Source organism: Colobus angolensis, unplaced genomic scaffold (genome assembly GCF_000951035.1).
Source record: "Colobus angolensis palliatus isolate OR3802 unplaced genomic scaffold, Cang.pa_1.0 Scaffold16, whole genome shotgun sequence".
In the NCBI taxonomy this organism is placed as follows: Eukaryota; Metazoa; Chordata; class Mammalia; order Primates; family Cercopithecidae; genus Colobus; species Colobus angolensis.
Window position 1 is genome coordinate 2,973,849 of NW_012114710.1, and position 23,854 is coordinate 2,997,702.

The following is a 23,854-nucleotide window of genomic DNA, read 5'->3' on the forward strand; positions in this document are numbered from 1 at the left end:
AAGTCGCTGGGACTACAGGCATGTGCCATCACACCTGGCTAACAAAGCAGGCAGTCTGAGCATACAAGGATTTTTTTCTTCAGATAACCCTGTTCTGAAAGCATACAAGAATTTTAACTTAATTTTAGGTCAGAATTTTAGCTCTTTAATTTTGTTAAGACAATTTCTAAGGCTAGCCATAACACGATCGTGTATCTTTTTTTTTTTAAATTTGATCCTCCCATAAATACAAATAATGCAATCGTTTAGAAAGAGAGACCTCTAAAAAACTTTCAAATACAGTCTTTCTAATTTAAAGGATGCATCTGTTGGTCACTGAAGGTGAGAAATTCTAGAAACTTGAGTTTTTTTTTTTTTAATTTTAGAGATTTTTTTTTTTTTTTTTTTGAGACGTTTTTTTTTGTGTTGTCCGGGCTGGAGTCCAGTGGCCGGATCTCAGCTTGCAGTGAGCTGAGATGGTGCCACTGCACTCCAGCCTGGGAGACACTCCGTCTAAAAAAAAAAAAAAAAAAAAAAAAAGCATTTCCTTGCAAGTAACAGGAAATTTGATTTATTTGACTTTAGAGCATTTTAAATAAATAGGGATTTATTTTCCTCAGATAACAAGAAGTCTGAAGTAGGCAATCCAGGGCAGGTTTAGCAATGACATGATGTTGCAGAGACTTGGGCTACTTTCTCTTTGCTACACCATTATTTGAGCTGATTTGTCCTCTCAGGGTTCATCATGGCTGCCCCAACGGCAGACACAAGGTCCATTGTCTCAGTAAGAGCCACAGGAAGGGCAATGGCAGCCACAACTACCCTTTTTTTAAAATCAGGAAAATAGAAGCTTGACCACCCCCGATGGACTTCCCCTTTCATTTCATGAACCAGAACCGGGCCATCCTAGCTGCAAGTGAGCGTGGGAAAGGGAACACTTGGTTTAGCAGCCTCTGTGGTGGGAGGCAGCAAGGGAGAGGGTTTGGCGGTGGCCCAGGGGCAGCAAATCTAAGGTCCTACCACAACTCTGAGAACAGACCAAACTTCAAAGCCCCTGTGTTCTCATTCATTATTGCTCTTTTGCCAGACAAATCCAGCACCCAACTTAGTCAAGATTCCCCAAACTGAGGGATCCAGCAAAGACCTTTCTCTGATCACTGGCATATTGATGGCTTTTGGGTACTCTCAGCAGGGAGCAGTTTCCTTGGCAAGCGTGTGCTTGCTTTCCCTAAATAACTGGAAAGAAAATGGTTTTCCCCCAACCTAGTGGCACCTGGAAATCTGTCCTGCATACCCAGTTCAGGGAGTGAGAAGACTTTTTACTCTTTTGTTTTTATTGTCTAGCTCCAAAAACCATTGACTTGCCACATCATGCTTCTGATTTCAATCTCTTTCACCCCTGATTTCCACCACAAATGGGAAACCCAAAGACCTGCCCAGGAAGGAGAGAAGGCTAGCATGGGGATGAGACACTAAATCCCTGGTTCTAGAGGGTGCCCCAACATGGGTGCGTGACTGCCTGTCCCTTCCTGTTGGCACCCACTCCATCTGCCTTCACAGGTGCTGTTGTGGTGAGGGCTACAGTGATGCTCCCCATGTTCTGAGACTGGGAATGGTGGGAGTCACACTCTCATGCACATCTTGAGTGCAGCCCGCCAGCTTTCCCTCCAGGTTGTCTTGGCTATTTCACCTGCTCTGGTGGGTGCTGGTGCGTAGAGGCTGAGAAGGCCGGTTCCAGAGTTGCAGGTTCAAATCTTGCTTCCAGCCTCTACGTAGGCAAATAGTTTAACCTCTTTGGGTCTTAGTGTCATCACCTGTAAAACAAGGGTAACAATAGTAACTTCCTCCCAGAGGGTTGTTGTCAGGATTAAATGTGCTTAGGACAGAGCTCCACATGTACTAACTTAGCAAGTGTGAGTCACTCTTCTTACCATCCCAGCCACACTCACTCCTACTCCAGTCTTGACTTGGGTGTCTGCAGAGCCTGCTTAGCTTTCAGGTTTAGGGTCTTTGGATTTTAGAACCATTGTGGGGCTACTGCTTCAAGTAAACATTTTGTGCTTTTATTGTTTTTTTCTAAATGAATGTAAAGAGCTAATCAAATGTTAAAATAGTAAGCTTTGCTTAAAGTTATCATTCAAATTCAGATTCAAATTTGGCTAAAACTTACTGTGTAACTGTGCCAAGCAAACTTTGTACTAAATACATCTACATTTTCTTCCTCCCCCTTATAAATTCAAAACTCTAGAGTGCTGGCAATCTGCTATAAATGTCCTTATAAAATAAAAAGAGTGGAGGGAGGTTTTTTATGAAGCTGGAGTAAAAACATACAGAATTTAGAAGACAGTGTGGGATTGTGGAAGGCCATGGGCTCTAGTTCAGTTAGGCCTGAGCATGTGTGCTGTGTTAGCCTTTTTAAGCTTCATTTGTAATATGGGGATGTTAACATTCTTCTCATAGAGTGATTCTTGTCATCTCATATTCTTCTCAGATGTTTAAGAAAAGCAATGCAAAGGTTTATAACAAGCTACTTTGACGTGGTAGAGCTTCAACAGCTATTATACTCTTTTCTGTTTTGATCAGATTTCGGCCATGATAGAATCCTATGTTTCATATATTGGTGCTGGAAACCCTAATAAAATCACAAGTGACACACATTCATATAAGATGCTAATTTTCTCTTTTTTAACAGGCAACTGGATATGGCCAAGAGGGGAAGTTTAGTGGACCTCTGAAACCCATGACATTTTCTATTTATGAAGGCCAAGAACCGAATCAAATTATATTCCAGGTAAAAGCTACCCTTGATCACTGTCCTCTTGCTTTTGTATGCTCTCTTAGTGGACTTTTACTCCCTTATCTATTGTACAGCAGGAAATAAAATAAAGGTATGACATTCTCATTATCAAGAATGATTTCAGAAGCTAAGTTAAACAGAAAGATGAGTGGCCTCAGTATCATAAGAATTGTACCTGACATTCTATTTGGACTTCCTCAGTCATCTCTGGGATGAGTGCTCCCAGCCCTCCACAGGGAGCTTGGTGCCTGCAGGCTCTGCGTCTCCCCTAGAGTAGAAAGGAAGCCTGTCTCTGGAGAGGTAAATGACCATTCACCCTCGAGGTTGTCTGATCCAATGAGCTTACTGCTTCAAGTACTGGAAGATATGGCTTCTCTGGACTCAGTGCTAGAATGAGCTTTCTGGCCAGAGGCCTGCCTTTTCCTCACCACCTTCTCTAAGCCCCCACCTGGGCCATTGCCAAGGTGTGCTGGGAGGTGGATGTTTTGTTTAGTTAGATAACCATGAACAGTATCAGATGGAGTGGCAGTCTGCAGGTGGGAGTAAGGGAAGACACCTAAGTCCCATCTGAAGTGCTACTAAAGACACAGAAATAATCCTGGAAATGTAGTGGAGAAGGGGAAAACACTACTGTATTTACCACACATGCCCCGAGAAAGTCACTCGGCCCTGAAGTGATTGGAGGATGCTGATGAACCTCTTGGGGATGCCAGTGACCCCTCCCTATCCCATTAATCAGGGAAGTGGCAGAGGTTGCTGAGCTACCTTCTAAGGCAAGTGTCCTCCATTAACTGCCAAAAATTTACAGACGGCCCTCTGTATCTGTGGGTTCACGCATCAGCAAATTCAACCAACAGAGAATCCAAAATATTTGGGAAAAACAATAAAAATAATACAAATGTAAAAATACAGTATAACAATCATTTATATAGCATTTACATTGTATTAGGTATTATAAATAATCTAGAGATGGTTTAATGTACGTGGGAGAATGCACGTAGGTTCCATGACCATAATACACCACTTTAAATAAGGGTCTTCAGCATCTGTGGATTTTGGTATCTGCATGGGTCCAGGAATGATCCCCCACCGATACCAAGGGACAACTGTATTGTGCTGGACATTTCCCCTCCACAGAGGAGAGGCTGAAAGCTGTCTCTCCTCCCCTTTCTTTCACTGGTACCAGCTTAGGGCAAAGGGCCCCTGAGTAAGAGCTAGCAGGAGCATGCTTGCGTGTCTATGCAGCCCGGTGAGGTAGGGTCTTATAAGGGGCCTCCACCTCTCCAGTCAGGGAAGTCAGGGCCTGAGGAAGCAGTGAATGTGTTGAGAGGAGTTAACTTGGTGAGGAACAGAGGGAAGAGAGCTTAGAAAAGGCCCGGCATGGATGGCTGCCCTCTGCCAGGAGAGGGCAGGGGACATACCGAGGACTGGCAAAAGGCCATGCAGCTAGGGAGGGTGGAGCCAGGAGGAGCAGGTTGGAGAGGAGGCCACAGAGACAGGGAGGATGCTGACTCTTAAGGATCTTGAGTTTTTCTCAAAAGCAATGGATCTGAATCAAGACTCCATTGAGAAAATGTCACTCTGGCTACAAACTAGAGGAAGAAAGAGAGGATTCAGGGAACTGGCTAGGAGACTCTGGCAGGGGCTCACACAGAGTTGAGTTACTTACTTTCTCTCACAGATTTTCTTTTATTAATCATGTACGGAGTGACTACTGTATATACCAGGTGCTCTGCTGAGTACTGGGGATATGGGATGACCCCGACTCCATCCCTGCCCCAGTGAGCTTACCAGCTAGTAAGAGAAAACTAACAAGGAAACAGACACATGCACTGAAGGTTCTCATGGGAGGCTGGTGGGATGTGGAAGGGGCAGAGGGTAAGTGAAGAAAGAGTGACTGATTTTTATTTATGTTTATTTTTTAATTGACAAAATTGCATATATTGCGTACAACATGTTTTGAAGTATATATAGAGAGAAATGACTAAATCAAGCTAATTAACATATGCATTATCTCACTTATCTCTTTTTTGTGGTGAGAACACTTAAAATCTAAGAATGATCAGTTTCAAGTGAAGATGGTAGTGAGTGAACAGAAGAGGTTTCATTGACCCCTAAACTGAGTATTCAAAGATGAGCAGGCGCTCACAGTCGGGAAGCAGGTACTGAGTACAGGATGGGAAAAAGCCTGGGGGTGTGCACTTGTCAAGACAATGACAGCTGGCCTGTGGGCCAGAGTCTAGGGTGGGAGACAGGATGCAGTCGGAGGTCTGCATGCCTGCTGAGGTCAGCATGGGCTGGACTGGCCCTTCGTCCTATAGCAGGTTGCAGGGTGCTGCTGGAGTGCTTCAACAAGGAAAAGCATAACTAGATTCGTGCTGTAGAAGCTTACTGTGTGATCACTCTGAGTGTAAGCTGAAAGGCGGTGAGCCTAGAGGTTAAAAGGATCTTAGAAAACTATTTTCAATAGTTCAACGGGAAGTGATGGAGGCCTGGTTTGAGTAACTATAGAGGTCTGAATGTTGGTGTCCCCACAAAGTTCATAAGTCGAAGCCTAATCTCCAATGTAATAATATGAAGAGTTATGGTCTTTAGTAGGTGATTAGATCATGAGGGCTCTGCCTCTATGAATAGGATTAGTGCCCTTATAAAAGAGGCTTGGGGGAGCCTGTTTGCCTCTTCTGCCATGTAAGAACACATGGAAGGTGCAATCTGTGAGGAGTGGGCCCTCACCAGACATTGAATCTGCTAGTGCCTTGATCTTGGATTTCTCAGCCTTCAGAACTATGAGCGATATACTTCTGTTGTTTGTATGTTACTGAATGAGCACAGGAGGTGAAGGAACAGAAAGAAGGATAACTCTTAGGTCTCTGGCTTGCTTGACTGGGTAGTTAGTGGTGTCACTGAGTGAGAAACAGAGAGAGTTTAGAGATTTAGAGAAAAGTGAATGAGTTTTAGGCTTGTTGATTTCAAGGTTATCTGTGGGGCAGCCAGGTGGAGAGGTCTAAGAGACAGTGTTAATATGGGTCTGAAGATACAGATTTGGGAGCCTTCCTCATGTAGGTGCCAATTGAGTGCTTGGGTGTGGCATAGACGCCTGTCTGTGGTGAGTTATCTCAACTGCCCTTAGGGGCTAGCTGAGTGATAAGCCATCTGGAGAAAAGAAAAACAACAGCCAAACAACAACAACAACAACAACAAACAGATATGATTGAAAAAACCAACTGCACAAATATGAAATCAAAAGTTTTCTGATACTTGTCTTTAGTATTTGGGACAAGAGGAAGGAGTGGAGACTGTGGCAAACTGAGAGTAAGTCAAAAGGGGATAGGCTCAATTTAGCTCCAGACAATTTTCACAAGTTAGAATTCGGGTACTACTGTACTAGATTTTATCATTTTTCTAGAAAAGCCATAAAATTTTATATTTATATAAAATTCACTGATATAAAAAAATTGGCATAGTTTTTTTTTTTTTTTTCTAAATTACAAGCTAAATAAAACATATTTGTGAAACAAAGTTTGTGGCTACTTCTGAGATTTCTGTATGAAAAGACTCAAGGTCAAAATAGAGTAGGTGTTCTGTGAGCACAGGTCCACACTCCATTGAAGGGAATCAGGATTGTACATAGATGCAACCTTCAACTTACAAGCTTTACAACTGACAAACATTCAGACCTAGAAACTGTTTGGTAGGATCATTCCAGAGTCCCTGAGGATACTAGCCAGTAAAAATCATTTCTTGGGCTGCTCCATGTGTTTTTTGTTTTTCTGTTAGCCATGCTGCAAAGTTATCCCTTCTTGGCAGGAAATGATAGCCTGGTTATCATGCTTCAGTGTTTCTTCTTTATAGGTGTGTGTGTGTGTGTGTGTGTGTATGTTGGGTTAGGGTGTGGGGTTGGGATGATGGAGTAGTGAGTAGAAGATGAAGGGGATTTTCTTTTTAGAATCACAGAAGCTTCACGCTAGAAAAGACACTGGAGACTTTTGGTACCGACCGCTTGTTTTAAAAATGGGGAAACTGAGGCTTAAGTTAGTTAATGGCAGAGCCAACAATAGAACACAGGTCTCCTGACTTCTAGTCAAGCACATTCTGCTCTCTCCGTCTTTGTATGTGGAAAGAATGCAGCAAACCCAGCCTCGGTAAGATGTGCTCGGAGCTCTTTGTTTCAGTGGTGGGGAGGAGGTAGGTGTACAGGTCCTCTCATCCAGCACCTGGACCTACGGAGGCATGAAGAACACTCATTGCCCCATGAGGTTGGTTCTCGGGTTATTAATATATCCTCAAAAATAAAATGAACTGAACCACCATAGACTTATTTCACTGAAGATTTTTCAACTAGTGCCAGCTCTGTACTCACCAGGGGCTTCCAGATCATCAGACAGTGGGATATAAATCTGAGAGAGGTCTTTTTTTTTTCTCATTTTTAATGAGATACAGCCCTAAAAATTCATGCCTCTAAAATTCAGTAGTTTTTAGTATCTCAAAAGATGTGCAAATATCACTGCTATCTAATTCCAGAACATTTCCATCAGCCTCCAAAAGAAATCCTATGCCTATTAACAGTCACTCTTCAGCCTCCACTCCCCTCAGCCCCGGACAACCACTAATCTACTCTTGGTCTCTATAGATTTGCCTGTTCTAGACATTTCATGTAAATGGAATCGTACAACATGTAGCCTTTTATGTGTGACTTCTTTTATGTACCATAGTGTTTTAAACATTCATACATGTTGGTAACATGTACCAGAACTCCATTCCTTTTTATGACTGAGTGATATTCCATCATATGGATATATCACATTTTGGATATCCATGTGTCACTTGATGGACATTTGCTTTTTTTTTTTTTTTTTCCATTTATGGCTATAATGAATAATGCTGCTATGGCTATTCATGTACAACTTTTAATGAGTACATGTTTTCGATTCTCTTGGATGCACGTACACTCAGTAGTGAGACTGGTGGGTCAAAGTTAATTCTGTTTAAACTTTTGAGAAACCACAAACTGTTCTTCAAAGCAGCTGAACCATTTTACATTTTCACCAGCAATGTATGAGTTCCTATTTCTCCATATCCTTAGCACTTGTTATTATCTGTCTTTTTTTTAATTATAGCTATCCTAGTGGTTGTGAAGTGGTATTTCTTTGTGGTTTTGGTTTATATTTCCCTAATGACTGATGTTGAGTATCTTTTCATGTGGTAATTGACTATTCATATATCTTCTTTGGAGAAATATCTATTCAAATCCTTTGCCTATTTTTAATCAGGTTATCTTTTTATTATTGTAAGAATTCTTTACATATTCCATATACAAGTTCTCCCTTATCAGATATGATTTGCTGCAAGTATTTTCTTACATTCTATAAGTTATCTTTTCACTTTCTTGGTAGTGTCCTTTGAAGCACAAATGCTTTGAATTTCGATGAAGTTCAATTTATTTTGTTATTGTTATTTGTACTTTTGACATTATATGTAAGAAACCATTGCCTCATTCAGGGTCGTAAAGATTTATGTCTCTGCTTTCTTCTCAAAGTTTTATAGTTTTAGTTATTCTATTTAGGTCTTTGATCCATTTTGAGTTAGTTTTGTGTATGGTATAGGGTAAGGGTCCAACTTCATTCTTTTGCATGTGGATATCCAGTTGTTCTAGCACCATTTATTGAAAACATGATTCTTTCCCGCACTGAATTATTTTAGCATCCTTGTCAGAAATCAATTGAATTGTTTCTGGACTCCCACTTTGATTCCATTAATCTATATATGTTTATGTCAGTACTGCATTATCTGGAACTATACCTTTGTAGTTAATTTTGAAATTAGAGAATGTTAAGTCTTCCTACTTTGTTGTTGGCTATTCTGAGTTCCCTGTATTTCCGTATGAATTTTAGGATCAGCCTGTAAATTCTACAAACAAGGCAGCTGTAATTTTGATAGGGATTGTATTGAATCAGTAGATAAACTTGGGAAGTATTGCCATCTTAACAGCATTAGATTTTTAAATCTGTAAATATGACGTGTCTTTCCGTTTATTTAGAACTTGTTTAATTTCTTTCAACAGTGTTTTGTAGTTTCCATTTTATAAGCCTCGTATTTCTTAAGTTTATTCTGAGATATGTTATTCTTTTTGTTGTGATTGTAAATGGAATTTTAAAAATATCATTTTTGGGCTGGGCACCCTGGCTCTTGCCTCTAATCCCAGCACTTTGGGAGGCCGAGGCGGGCGGATCACGAGGTTAGGAGATCAAGACCATTCTGGCTAGTACGGTGAAACCCCGACTCTACTGAAAAATACAAAAAACTAGCTGGGCCTGGTGGCGGGTGCCTGTAGTCCCAGGTAGTTGGGAGGCTGAGGCAGGAGAATGGCGTGAACCCGGGAGGCAGAGCTTGCAGTAAGCTGAGATTGTGCCACTACACTCCAGCCTGGGCGACAGAGCGAAACTCCGTCTCCAAAAAAAAAAAAAAAAATCATTTTTGGGTTGCTCTTTGCTAATGGATAGAAAGATTGATTTTTGTTTATTGACCTTTTATTGTGAAACCTTATAATACTTGTTTATTAGCTGTAACAGTGTTTTTAGGTTCCTTATAATTTTCCCTATATAAAATCAACAACAAGTGTTGGAGAGGATGTGGAGAAATAGGAACACTTTTACACTGTTGGTGGGATTGTAAACTAGTTCAACCATTATGGAAAACAGTATGGCGATTCCTCAAGGATCTAGAACTAGATGTACCATATGACCCAGCCATCCCACTACTGGGTATATACCCAAAGGATTATAAATTATTCTACTACAAAGACACATGCACACGTATGTTTATTGCGGCACTATTCACAATAGCAAAGACTTGGAATCAACCCAAATGTCCATCTGTGACAGACTGGATTAAGAAAATGTGGCACATATACACCATGGAATACTATGCAGCCATAAAAAAGGATGAGTTTGCGTCCTTTGTAGGGACATGGATGCAGCTGGAAACCATCATTCTTAGCAAACTATCACAAGAAGAGAAAACCAAACACCGCATGTTCTCACTCATAGGTGGGAACTGAACAATGAGATCACTTGGACTCGGGAAGGGGAACATCACACACTGGGCTTATCATGGGGAGGGGGGAGGGGGGAGGGATTGCATTGGGGAGTTATACCTGATATAAATGATGAATTGATGGGTGCTGACGAGTTGATGGGTGCAGCACACCAACATTGCACAAGTATACATATGTAACAAACCTGCACGTTATGCACATGTACCCTAGAACTTAAAGTATAATAAAAAAAAAAAAAAAAAAACTAGGATAAACAAGCCAGTTTTTTTAAATGAGCAAAGGACATGAATAGACAGTTTACAAAACAAAAAATATGTTCCATTCACTTATTAAAAATAAATGAATGAATACACATAAAAAAAAAAAAATCATGGCATCTATGAACAGTGATAGTTTTACTTTTTTATTTCCAATCTTTATGCCTTTTATTTCTTGTTCTTGCCTTATTCCCCTTGCTACAATCTCTAGTATAATGTTAAATAGAAGTGGCAAGATTGAGTATCCTTATCTTGTTTCTGATCTTATGGGGAAAGCTTTCAGTCTTTCACCTTTAAGTACAGTGTTAGCTGTGGGGCTTACTTAGGTGTCCCTTATTAGACTGAGAAGTCACCTTGTATTCCTGGTGTGTTGAATGTTTTTATCATGAAAGTATGATGGATTTTGTCAAATGATTTTCTGCCTCTATTGAAATATGTGGTTTTTCTCCTTGATTGTATCAATATGGGGTATTACATTAATTGATCCTCATATATTGAACCAGCTTTGTATTCTGGGATAATTTCCACTTGGTAATGATACATAATACTTTTCATATGTTGTTGGATTCAGTTTGCTAGTATTTCATTGAAAAATTTTGTGTCTATATTCAAAAGAGATACTGGTCTGAAATTTTCTTGCATTGACTTTTTTCTGGTTTGGGTATCAGGATATTGGCCTCATAGAATGAATTGAATAAGTGTTCCTTACTCTTCTAGTTTTGGAGGAATTTCTGAAGGTTTGGTGTTAATTGTTCTTTACATATTAGGTACATATTCTTTACATACTAGGTACACATTCACTAGGGAAGCCATCTGGTTCTGGGCATTTTTGTGTGTGGAAGGTTTTTGATTACTAATGCAGTCTCTTGTTATAGTTCTATTCAGATTTTCTATGTGTTCTTGAATCAGCTTTAGTAGTTTTTGTTTGTCTAGAAATTTGTCCATTTCATCTAGGTTGTCTAATTTGTGGGAAAACAATTGCTCACAATATTCTCTTTAATACTTTCTGTTTCTATAAGGTTAGTCGTGGTGTGTCCTGTTATATTCCTGATTCTAGTTATTTTCACCTTACCTCATTTTTCTTGGTCAGTCCAGCCAAAAAATTTTCACTTTTGTGGATCTTTTCAAATAATCAGCTCTGGTTTTGTTGACTTTTCTCCTGTGCTCTTATATTCTCCATTTCATTAATTTCCACTCTGATCTTTATTATTTTCTTCTGCTTGCTTTGCTATTCTTCTTTTTCTTGTTTTTTTAAAGTAGAAGATTAGGTTATTTTGGGATTTCATCTTTTTTAAGTATAAACATTTACAGCAATAGATTTTCCTCCTAGTACTGCTTTATCCGCATCCCATAAGATTTGGCATGCTGTGTTTCTTTTTGTTTTCATTTATATCAAAGTATTTTCTAATTTCCCTTTTGATTTCTTCTTTGACCTTTGGTTTTTAGAGTATATTGTTATTTCCACATATTTGTGATTTTCCCAAATTTCCTTATATTATTTTTAATTTTATTCAAGTGTCAAATACTTTGTATAACTTCAATCCCTTTAAATTTATTGAGACTTGCTTATGGTCTAACATATAACCTATCCTGGAGAATGTTCCATGTGATTGGCTTTTGTTGGGTGGAGTGCTGGGTGTCTGTTAGCTTCTAATTGGTTTACAGTATTGTTCAAGTCTTCTGTTTCCTTATTGATGTTCTATTATTTAAAGTGAAGTCTTGAAATCTTCAATTATTACTGTTGAGTTATTTGTTTTCCTTTCCATTCTGTCAGCTTTTCTTGTGTTTTGAGGTTCATTGATAGGTGCATCATATATGTTTATAATTGCTATGGTTTCTTGATAGATTGACACTTATATCATTATAGAATATCCTTTTTTGTCTCTGAAAATTTTGTCTTAAAGTATGTTTTGTCTGATAGTAGTATAGGTTAATTTTATTCTCATTTTGAAGGATAGTTTTGTTGGATTTACGATTCTTTCTTGGCTACTCTTTTTCTTTCAGCACTTTGAATGTGTCATTCCACTGCCTTTTGATCTCCATGGAAAATCAGCTGTTAATTTTATCACTTTGCATGTGATGAGTCTATGCACTTTTAAGATTCTCTATCTTTCAAATGTGTATGATGTGACTAGGTTTGGATTTCTTTGAGTTTATTCTATTCGGAGTTCCTTGTGATTGTTGGATATATAGATTCATGTTTTTCTTAAATTTGTGAAGTTTTGGGTCATTCTATCTTCAAATAATCTTTTTTCCCCCTTTTTCCTTTCCTTCTGGAACTTTTATTATGTATGTGTTTGTCTGCTTGATGGTGTTCCCACGTGAATAAAAATGGGAATCTATTCATTTTTATTCATTTTTTTTCTTTCTGTAATCTCTATTAATCTATTTTCAAGTTTACAAATTCTTCCTTCTGCTAGCTCAAATCTGCTTTTGAACACCCTCTTATGAATTTTTACTTTCAGTTATCATCCTTGTCAACTGTAGAATTTCTAATTTAAAAATTTCTATTTTTAATATTCTTTATCTGATGAGACATTGTTTTTAAGCTTTAATTCTTTAGAGATGATTTCCTTTAGTTTTTGAATCTATCTAAAATAGATTTTTAAAAATATTTAGTAAATCCAACATCTGGGCTTCCTCAGGGACAGTTTCTGTTGACTTAACTTTTTAATATTTTTGTACATTTCATAATTTGAAAACTGAACATTTTAAATAATGTGATGTGGCAACTCTAGAAATCATATTTCTTTTCCCGGAGTTGGTTGTTGATGTTGTTTGTTTGCTTAGTGACTTTCCTCAATGAATTCTGTAAAGTCTGTATTCTTTGTCATGTCTGGCCACTGAAGTCTCTGCTCAGTTAGCTTAGTGTTCAGCTAATGACTAGATAGAGATTTCCTTAAATGTCTTAAGCCAGTAAGTCTCCTGGCATTTACCAAGGGGCACTGTGTGCATGTTGGGACACAACCTTCAACTACGTGATAGGCAGTTTACAACTCTGCCTTCGCTTTTACTTTCTGCTTATGCAGAGCCTCCAAGTCAGCCAGAGGTGAGGGATAGGTCCTTCTCAGGTCTTTCCCAGGCATGCATGCAGCCCTGCTCATGATAGTGGCCTTGTAGATTGCCAGGAATATATTAGAGATTTTCAAAGCCCCATATGGACATCTCATTTCCCAGCTTTCCCTTTTAAGTGTTTTGGTCAGCTGCTTTCAACTGTTATCACAGCCTGAGGCCTCTGCAATGTTGAACAATTGCTGATGGTTGTTTTCAACAAATGCCCCAGGGGAAAAATTGTGTGTAGTGTGTGAATTCTGAGTCAGGTCAAATGAAGATAAGCCTTATAAGTAGATGTTCCCAGGAAAATGCCAACAGGATATCTAATGATAGTTCTCTGGTGATGGAGCTTTTCGGAAGCTACAAATGCTTCTCACCCTCTCCATGGTACTGTGGTGTGAGGCTGTTGCTCTCAAGGCTACTTCAGGTCTTAGGAAAGGACCATGGGATTAGGGTGCATAAAAACACCACAAAGCTTGGTTCTCGCTGATATTTAGTAGTTTTTTTTTTTTTTTTAATAAACATTCCTTGGATTTTGCAAGCATCTGGTTAATTTCACATATTCTGAAAAAATGATATTTACAATTTTTGCCAGTGTTCTCGTTGCTTTTATGGAGGAGCAGTTTTCTGCAGGCCCTTACTCCACCTTTCTCACTGATGTCCAGGTCTTTTTCTTAAAGCACAAAATAGCAACATGTTCATTTATTATATAAACAATATCATATCAACAAACAAACATGCACAAAAACTTTTTAACTTATAATCTTACCCATTTAACACATCAACTGTTCTTGTATTTTCAATTCCATTTCTTACCTACTGACATGAATTCTTTTGGTACTGTTACAGTCTAGATTTACTCTCAAATTTACTTCTGTTACTTTACATCACTGTTTCTTATGTTTCTTCATAATTTGTAGAATGAACATTTTAATGATTAATATTCTGTCAAGGTCATGTGCCATAATAATTTCACTGTCCCTTTTATGATCCTTTAGGAGTTTGCAACCTTACTGGTGTTATAAATAAAGTTACTTACATTACAAGCATGTACTTGTTTGAAAAAATATTTCCTTAGGGTAAATTCTGTATAGTAATGTTTGCTATCAAAGGCTATAAACATTTTATGCCTCAAGTTATTTCTAAAAGGATTATAGGAATTTATATTTCCATCAGCAATGTTTCTTTATATTGATACTAACATAGATATTGTTTTTAATTTAATAAAATATATAAAAGTATCTTAAAACTTAAGGTTGAACAACTTTTATGTTTTCTTAGTTTTATGTGGATTTTCTGTTGTTGTGGTCTTAAAAGTGATATAGCCATATCTATAAATATGGTGGTCAGTATTTTCTTCACTTCTGAAAAATTGATTATCATATGGCATTTGCATTAAGTTGAAGCCACTTATAAATTGTTTTCCTTAACATTAAGATGTCTGTTAATCTTTGTCATGATTTTTAGAAGTGCTAAATGACATATTTTATCCTAGCAAGAAATCTACCCTTTTAATGCCTCTTAAAAGCTAGTAATGTCATAGATTTCAGATATTACCAAAAAGTCCCTTTTAACCTCAGCTATAATTTAAAGCATCAGTGACTTTTGTCAATGTATTAAATAATAGTATACAGTTTCTTGAGGAAAATGTATGTTGAATGTTACACAGTTATTGTGCAAACAAACTTTTAGAAGGTACTACTTTAAAAGTTGAGGATTTCTTATTTGGTAATTGAACCAATGAAAATTTTACCTGAAATTGGTGACTTTCTACAAATTCCACAACATTGTTTTTTCCCTTACAACCTAATCTGTTGTTTTTGCTTTTTTCCCCAGTTTAAGGCCGATCCTCCTGCTGTGACTTTTGAATTAACTGGGGAGACAGACAACATATTCAAGATAGAACGGGAGGGACTTCTGTATTACACCAGAACCTTGGACAGGGAAACAAGATCCACACACAATCTCCAGGTAAATTGAGACCAGGTGAAGGGATCTAACTCCAACCTCTGCGAGCACCCTTTGTTCTGAAAGTATCACTGGCATCTTCCTCCCTTGCATAGAATCCAGTTACAACTTTCCTTACATTAATGGCACACTTTGCAATCCTTATATGTCCATTTCTTACCAACTACAGAGAGGTGTGGCAAACATATCCTTTTCCTTAGGCTTTTTAACCAGAGTAACCCCACTTACATTGCCAGGACCCTCTGATGGCATTACTTATCCAAGTAAGACCATGCTTAGGTACTTGGATCAAAAGTCAGCACATCTGTGATACTTCACTGGTATCTGCCTGCGGCTCTTGCATTTGCTTGGGACACATGAAGAAGGCTGCATCGGTGCTAGGATGGAGCTACTTCGGGCATTGGAAGAAGCAGAAGGAACCAATAGCCAGAAGCTGACTAAAAAGATCCTTCTCCCTCTCTTTCTCTTTTAGTTTTCACTGTTGGTATCTAAATACCTAGGAAAGGCAGAGAGCTAACTATGGAAAAAAGAGTGAGATAAAAGCTTTCTGTCTGGTATTTTGCGGCAGGCCTTGCAGGTTGACCACCATAATGGCTCTGGAAGAGAACCCAACACTTTCATATTCTCGGGGGTCGCAGTGCTCTTGTTTCATGGACTCCAGCCATCCAGAATAGATGCATGTTCAGTGTCCAAAACACCCTGCTGATTGAAAGTCACCGTCATTATTAGTCAGGCTTAACTGATACAACCCCTATTTTAGCAGCTCCCAATTTGGGCTTTTGTGAGTTCTTTCTATCCTACAGTCACCAGGCCATTGGTTCTTTGAGTTCTAATTTCCTTCAAATGATTTTTGGGCATGTGACATGAAGTTCAGTCTCACCAACATGGTTTCCTTTTCCTCAACATCAGGTTGCAGCCCTGGATGCTAATGGAGCTAGAGTGGAGGGTCCAGTCCCCATCACCATAGAAGTGAAAGACGTCAATGACAATCGACCCACGTTTCTCCAGTCAAAGTACGAAGGCTCAGTAAGGCAGAACTCTCGCCCAGGTAACAGGCAGGGGCCAGAGATATTTATGGAAAGATGGAAGGGTGTCAGGTGGAAGGGGCAGACTTGTGTGGCTAACGGCTGCAGCTGTCACTCAATAAGCACTCTTACCCACATTTCATACTGATCTGGGAGGTGTTTGACTATCTCTATTGCTCCAGAGCACTGTCTCTCAATGTTTCAACACAGCACTGTGTATTGACATCTTGGGTCTGATCATTCTTTCTTTGGTCAGATGCTATTCTGTGCCTTGTAGGATGATTGGCAGCATCCCCCTGACCTCTATCCACTATGTGCCCCCTGCCAAGTTGTGACAATAAAAATGTCTTCAGGCTTTGCCAAATGTCCTCTGGTGGGTGGAGGGCACAAAATCCCAGCATTTTGGGAGGCCAAGGTGGGAAGATCACTTGAGCCAGGAGTTTGAGAGCAGCCTGGGCAACAAAGTGAGATCCTGTCTCTACAAAAAATAAGAAAGTTTGCTAGGTGTGGTGGCGCATGCCTGTAGTCCCAGCTACTTGGGAGGCTGAGGTGGCACAATCATTTGAGCCCAGGAGATTGAGGCTGTAGTAAGTCATGATCACACTATTGCACTTGGTCTGTGCAACAGATGAGATTCTGTCTCAAAAATTGCCCCCAGTTGAAAAACACTTTTCTAGGGTGATCTTTAAGATACTTCAGAGCTCTAGAACACTCTAGAAAGGTGAGATTACTCCCTTGTATCTTCTCAGGAACCTCCATTGATATTGTCAATGGTGGTTTCCAGCTCTTTTTTTCTCTTACATCCCATCTATGGCTCAGCCCTTCTCTATGCTACATTGACCTTCCACCTTTCACTTCCACAAGAGCTCTTCATTAAGGAGTGAGTGTGTCCAGCAGGCATCTAGAAAGGAGCATCACCTCATAAGAGTTGCACAAAACATAAAGGAATATTAGACTTCAGAGTCTCAGAAATATAGTTATAGCTATCAACATTTACTGTATTAGAAATTTTAAAGATATTCATTTAAAATAATACTAATCAAGACTTGGGGCCGTTTGCATAATTCCACCATCAAGCTTCACTTCAAGTTACTTAATCTTTTCCTTCTCTTTCTTCAACGCCTGCCTCTGAGAATTCCGGGATAAAATTCACTTCACTTTATTACGTGGAGTGATGTCCCTGTCCCTGAGGCTGCATACCAAAGACTCACACAGACTCTGCTAAATGTGAAGCCTCCAGGCCATACCATTTCTATCTTCACTAATAGAATCTGCTAGAGAAGTGGCTCTCAAACTTTTTGGTTTCAGGACTTGTATATTCTCTTAAAATTTACTGAGGACTCCAAATAACTTTTAGACACGTGGGTTATATCCAGTGGTGTCCTGGTAAAGGCTTAACAGCTATTTTTCTGGGGGGACAAAGCTCTGATTTGTAGAATTTTCCAATTTCCATGTTACAAATACTCCTACCATGGCCTATTTCAAGTATCATGGTCTATTTCAAGTACCATGGCCTATTTCAAGTGACCATTGGTGTTAATAATTGACACACAACATTTCTGAAAATTCAACAACTGAGTCTCATGAGGTGTCTCTACTACATCACTGGTTGTATCTATCAACATTTACTGTATTAGAAATTTAAAAAAATTATTAATTCATTTAAAATAACACTAATCAACATGCTTTAATGAAAAATAATTGATTTTAAAGACAAAAATAGTGAGAAAAATGGCATTGCTTTAATCTTTGCAAATCTCTTTAATGTCTGGATTAATAGAAAACACTTGGATTCTCACGTCTTGTTTCTACATTCATTCTCTTGCCATGTGCTAGTTGAAGTATACGAAGGAAAATTAGCCTCACACAGATATGCAATTGGACAAGAAAGGAATATTTTAATAGTATTTTCAGATAACTGGACATTCTTTAGCACTATACCCAAACTCAATAAATTGTGGTTTCTTAAAGATTAGTTGCAAAGTGAAATCAGTATCAATACCATATTTTCCATTCTTTTACACTAAAAGTCATTAAATTATCTTGTACTTTAAATGGATCTTTTACACATACCTGACCTTTAGCTTTACAGAGTGCTTGAACAGTTTCAGGGACCCTTAGAGGTTCTTGGACCAGACCTTGAGAAACCTTATTTTAGGGAAGGGGAGTGGGATAAATATTCATTTCCCCACTGGTGTGAATTGTCATACCTTTCCCTATTTTATCTCCACTTCTTACATGGAAGAAGTAGCTATGGTTGGTTTGGGTTTCAATTAATATCTTTTTTTTTTTTTTCTGGTTATGTTTTGTTAAATAGGAAAGCCCTTCTTGTACGTCAATGCCACAGACCTGGATGATCCGGCCACTCCCAACGGCCAGCTTTCTTACCAGATTGTCATCCAGCTTCCTATGATCAACGATGTCATGTATTTCCAGATCAACAACAAAACGGGAGCCATCTCTCTTACCCGAGAAGGTATGTTCAGGGGTGCCCTGGTTGGACTGTCTCAGTCAGAAAAAGGGAGTTGGGTCTGTCTCTTCCAGAGATGCTTCCTATTCCCTTCTCTCCTACTTCTCATAGGATCTCAGGAATTGAATCCTGCTAAGAATCCTTCCTATAATATGGTGATCTCAGTGAAGGACATGGGAGGCCAGAGTGAGAATTCCTTCAGTGATACCACATCTGTGGATATCATAGTGACAGAGAATATTTGGAAGGCACCAGAACCTGTGGAGATGGTGGAAAACTCGACTGATCCTCACCCCATCAAAATCACTCAGGTAGTACCCAAGCCCAAGTAACACTGAGAGCCAGCTAGAGAAATGGCTTCACTTTGTAGAGACCCACCATAAAGGTCTTCACTGATACCCTTATTAGATACATTTTTGCAAAGCATGATTATAAAGCAAATTATATAGCCTCTGACCCCGAGTCACTGGACTTGACCATGCCTCATGGGCAGGAAAGTTGGATGCAGATATTGTGTTAGGCCATTTTTGCATTGCTATAAAGAAATACCTGGCCGGGCGCGGTGGCTCAAGCCTGTAATCCCAGCACTTTGGGAGGCCGAGACGGGCGGATCACGAGGTCAGGAGATCGAGACCATCCTGGCTAACACGGTGAAACCCCGTCTCTACTAAAAATACAAAAAAATTAGCCGGGCGAGGTGGCGGGCGCCTGTAGTCTCAGCTACTCCGGAGGCTGAGGCAGGAGAATGGCGTAAACCCGGGAGGCGGAGCTTGCAGTGAGCTGAGATCCGGCCACTGCACTCCAGTCCGGGCGACAGAGCGAGACTCCGCCTCAAAAAAAAAGAAATACCTGAGGTAGGTAATTCGTAAAGAAAAGTTTAATTGGCTCATGGTTTTGCAGGCTGTTCAAGCATGGCTCTGTCATTTGCTTCTGCTGAGGGTCTTGGGAAAATTACGATCACAGCAGAAAGCAAAGGGGGAGCAGGAGCATCACATGACGACAGTGGGAGCAAGAGAGTTAGGCGGGAGGTGCCACACACATTTAAGCACCAGGTCTCCTGTGAACTCAGAGTGAGAACTCACTTTATCACCTAGGGCATGGTGCTAAGCCATTCACAGGGGATCCGCCTCCATAATCCAATCACCTCCCACTGGGCCTCACCTCCAATACTGGGGATTACATTTCAACATGAGATTTGGAGGGGAAAACATTCAAACTACATCAGATATATACTTTTGCTTTCAGAGAGAACTTCACTCACCCTTACCTTAAAAGTGGACAGCAGTGACGTTTGTTGTTCCCTGTTAACAGTGTGGGATATGGCTGCCCTGCAGTGGGTCATATATGGTGCACATATTGTATGAATGAATATGGTTTAATTTGGGGGTTGCAAATAGTTTTGAAGGGCTGCTCATTCTTATTGTGGGAAAAATCTTGACCCAATAGACTTGTCCCATCATAGGCTGAGGGACAGAGATAGGACTGGCTAGGGGTAAAAGGATCATAGTAGGGAACCTTTCCCCTTGGAAACTCCCCACACCTAGCATCCTGTCTCCTGCGTGTGCCTCTCCCCTCTGTTCAGATGCTCCTACTTCCCCACCTCCGTGGCATGTGCTCTCCTCACCCTGGGCCCCTTCCTACCTTAGCTCCTGGAAATTCACTCTGGACTCCACCCAGATCTGATATTTTCTGGAAGCCCAGGAAATTCCTCCACATGAAAGCTGTGGGTTAGTAGGAGATCCCTGGATTTGGAAGCAGATTAACAAAATCATATTCCTGTTCCATTACTTAAATGACTGATCATAAACAAGTCATTTAACTATTCTGAGCCCCAGTGTCTCATCAATAAAATAGGGATAATACTTCAGTGTTTTGTGAAGATTAACTGTGATAGTATCTGTAAAAGTAGATAAAATTATTAGATATTAAAAGATCTGAAGAAGTACTAGTCTGTAGTTCCCCTAAATTTTTTTAATGCTACTATTGTTAAGGGGCCCTGGAATGGCCTATTCCATCATATTTATTGGGATGGGCCCAGGGACATTTATTTATTGAATGTTGAATTAATGAACTTCAACTTCACGAGGGAAAAAAAAGGAAGAACAGCAGGAAGAATTCTGATTTCCCAGTTAGAAAGAAAGCATGTCAACACTCATTACCATGAGGATTTCCCATTGGTGGCCTAGACTAAAGTCTTCGTAGCTGTTATTCAAGTTACTCCTATAGGGATTTGTAAATGCTGCAAAGAACTCATGCTTGGTTGACTTGAGGCTGCCAAGAAAACATTCTAGAGTGTCTACCCAATTTTCAGGCCTGGAAAAAATGCTCTGGGTGTTCTGAAACCCAAAAGGAGAGAGGGAGAGGAGGAGGGAGGGACGGAGGGTGGGAGGAAAGGGAGGAGGGGGAAGGGGGGTAGGGGAGAGGAACTCAGGCTGAATTTTTAGAACACAAGAGGAGCCCACTTTATAACCAAGCAGGTAGTCTTTGCGTGGACAATGCATGATGCTTAAATAATTAGCAAGGGACAAAGTTGCTTCTGTGATACCTTCCCAGGCTGCTCTGAGAATAGTTTATTGTGAAAATTTCAACTAGCAGTAGGACCTTGGGCAAATCACTTAAATTTTTTGTGCCCTAGTTTCTTCATTGTAAAATGGAGATAACAGTAGTCTGTACTTCAGAGGACTGTTTGGAGATTAAATGAGATAACACATAAATATGTTTAGAATTGTGTCTGGCATGTGGCAAACTCAGTAAACCTTATTGATATATCAGACCAGGCTCTGTCTATATAGCAAGTAGATTGGTCTTACTTGTGTTATTTTTTATTTTTGTCAGGTTGTTTACAAACAACCCTAGGAGTTGGCAGTTATTCTCATCCCTGAAGTCTCTGAGGCTAAATATTTAGGAAAGGAATGTCCTTATTTTTGTATCATTTGTCTTACTTAATGGCATGGAGAGGATTTCAGAGTGGCCTCTATTGCCCCTGTTCATCTTCATTGGTGAGTGTTAGATGCTCACCATACATCACGGCTTGGTCCTCAGACACTGCCAACTACAAAGTACATTTTGTTTCTTAACTTGATGGTTCATGGATAGAAAGTTTTCACAGTCAGACTTCCAAAAGCAACCCTGTAGAGGGTTTGTGAGGAATTGCTTTAGAGAAGAAACATTTCCTGGTGTGCTTTTTTCGAGCAATATAACTTGGTGGGGCGGGGGGGGAACAGGCTTATTTTAGGTTAAAAGTGAAAAATATAATTCAGTTGTTATAAGAAACCACAGACATACAAGGTTGTCAGAGATTTCAAATTGAGAACCAGAAAATTATTTCCTTTCCAGTTCTCTCAGTCCAAATGTAGCTTTCCTCACAACTGACTTTGGGTCCTGTAGGTGCAGTGGAATGATCCCGGTGCACGATATTCCTTAGTTGACAAAGAGAAGCTGCCAAGATTCCCGTTTTCAATTGACCAGGAAGGAGATATTTACGTGACTCAGCCCTTGGACCGAGAAGAAAAGGATGCAGTGAGTAAAAGAGAATAATTTCATAGACGACAAGACAAAGTCCTATGCCCATCTACAGTTGAGAGCAAAATGGATTTTACTTTAAAAAAAAAAAAAACATTTCAGACTCCAGCATATTATTGGTTTTCAAAGACATGATAATTTTCACATAATTTTGACCCATCTCATTTTTTTTGTCTCCCAGTTCTAAGTGAATTAAAAATAAGGGAGTAAATGACATAGAAATGAAACAGCGATTTCCTCTGCCTTTGGCAGAGGGTGGTGGGTGAGTCTTGTCTTAACTCTGACTTTTCTGTTGTAGTATGTTTTTTATGCAGTTGCAAAGGATGAGTATGGAAAACCACTTTCATATCCACTGGAAATTCATGTAAAAGTTGAAGACATTAATGATAATCCACCTACATGTCCATCACCAGTAACCGTATTTGAGGTCCAGGAGAATGAACGACTGGGTAAGAAATGAGAGCTGCCTAATGCTGTTTAACTTCCCTGCATTTCTGTCCTCTGCTGGGTAAAATGTGAGCAGGAGACCTTACTGGGAGTCAATAATCCATGCCTTCTATAGCATGGAGGTTGACTGTACTTTGGGAGTCATGTAGGGACCGTATTTGGGGTCAAACGGTATCTGGATAGTATTCTTAAATTGGTGCTTTTATAACTATCACTAGCACTACTACCATTATCACTATTATTATCACCCTTACCACTATCATTAGTATCACAGCCACCTACACTAGTATCTTATATACATGTATATAGGCATATCTCATTTGCAGGATTTCCCCATACATTATTTGACCTCTAATAATCTCATTAAAGAGATAATCTCATCACATTTGCCAAAGAATTTAAACATTTACACCCAAAGTCAGACAGACACCCTGCAAGAAGTAAGCAATACCGGTGGAAGTAGACTTTTGGCCCTTGGGCGCCCCTCTCTAAGAAGCTGATAATATAATTCAAGAGGCTGCTAGATGAAGTCAAGTCCCACCTATTTTTATCATTTTTGCTTTGCCTTGCTGTTTTCTTTTACTGTGTCCTAAGATAGCTTTTTAGTTTTTGTATAGGAACAACTACTGTCATAACATTATAATTTCTGGGAGTTTTATGGCTTCTCTGGTTTTGGGACAATGCTTGTCTATTTCCCCCTTGGCAGTGAGCCCCTTGACTGAGCAGACTGGCCTTTCTTGAAATGTTTTGTTCTGCTGTGCTGTGTACGTTTCAGAGGCTTTACAAGTGTAGCAGCCTCACGACTATCATTTCTAGAGCTTTGCTGCACTTGTGGGCAGATCCTCCTATGCTTTGTGGACGGGCTCATATTTTCTTTTGGTTCCTCCACTCCTCACCTCTTTTGGTTCCTCCACTCCTCACCTCTGACAGAGTGGGTGCCTTCCCGGAGGCTTGGTGGGTGCTGCTGGAGTGGCTTGCTCACACTGCTCATTACTTTTCTTCTTGCTGTCAGGTGTCATGTGGCTACCTTTTGTCAGTGTGTTCTGTGTCACTGTGTTCTGTGAAGGTCCTCTCTGTTTGATTTTTTTCAACTCCTGCCACAACAGGGAGAGTTAGTGCCAGCTTGAAGGATTTCAGTTCATTATAAGGAAGAATCTTCTCACAGTCACAATTGTGTAACAATGGAATGTGTAACAATAGCCAACAAACACGTGTGCCATCACCTTCTTGGGAAATCTGGGATGTTCTGTGACACTGAATAAAGGTGGAAAATCTTGACAA

At 39.8% G+C, this 23,854-nt stretch overlaps 1 protein-coding gene across 2 annotated transcripts in view; it reads left to right on the top strand.

Moving 5' to 3' along the window:
* Positions 1–23,854, top strand: part of CDH17 (cadherin 17, LI cadherin (liver-intestine)) — a 94,528-nt gene that overhangs the window by 30,077 nt on the left and 40,597 nt on the right. For both annotated transcript variants that reach the window (XM_011937028.1, XM_011937027.1), the window contains exons 3-9: positions 2,672–2,770; positions 14,978–15,112; positions 16,019–16,157; positions 18,452–18,610; positions 18,716–18,915; positions 21,992–22,123; positions 22,425–22,575. In XM_011937028.1, coding sequence (XP_011792418.1) covers positions 2,672–2,770; positions 14,978–15,112; positions 16,019–16,157; positions 18,452–18,610; positions 18,716–18,915; positions 21,992–22,123; positions 22,425–22,575 — 1,015 coding nt within the window. The remainder of the gene's footprint in view (positions 1–2,671; positions 2,771–14,977; positions 15,113–16,018; positions 16,158–18,451; positions 18,611–18,715; positions 18,916–21,991; positions 22,124–22,424; positions 22,576–23,854) is intronic.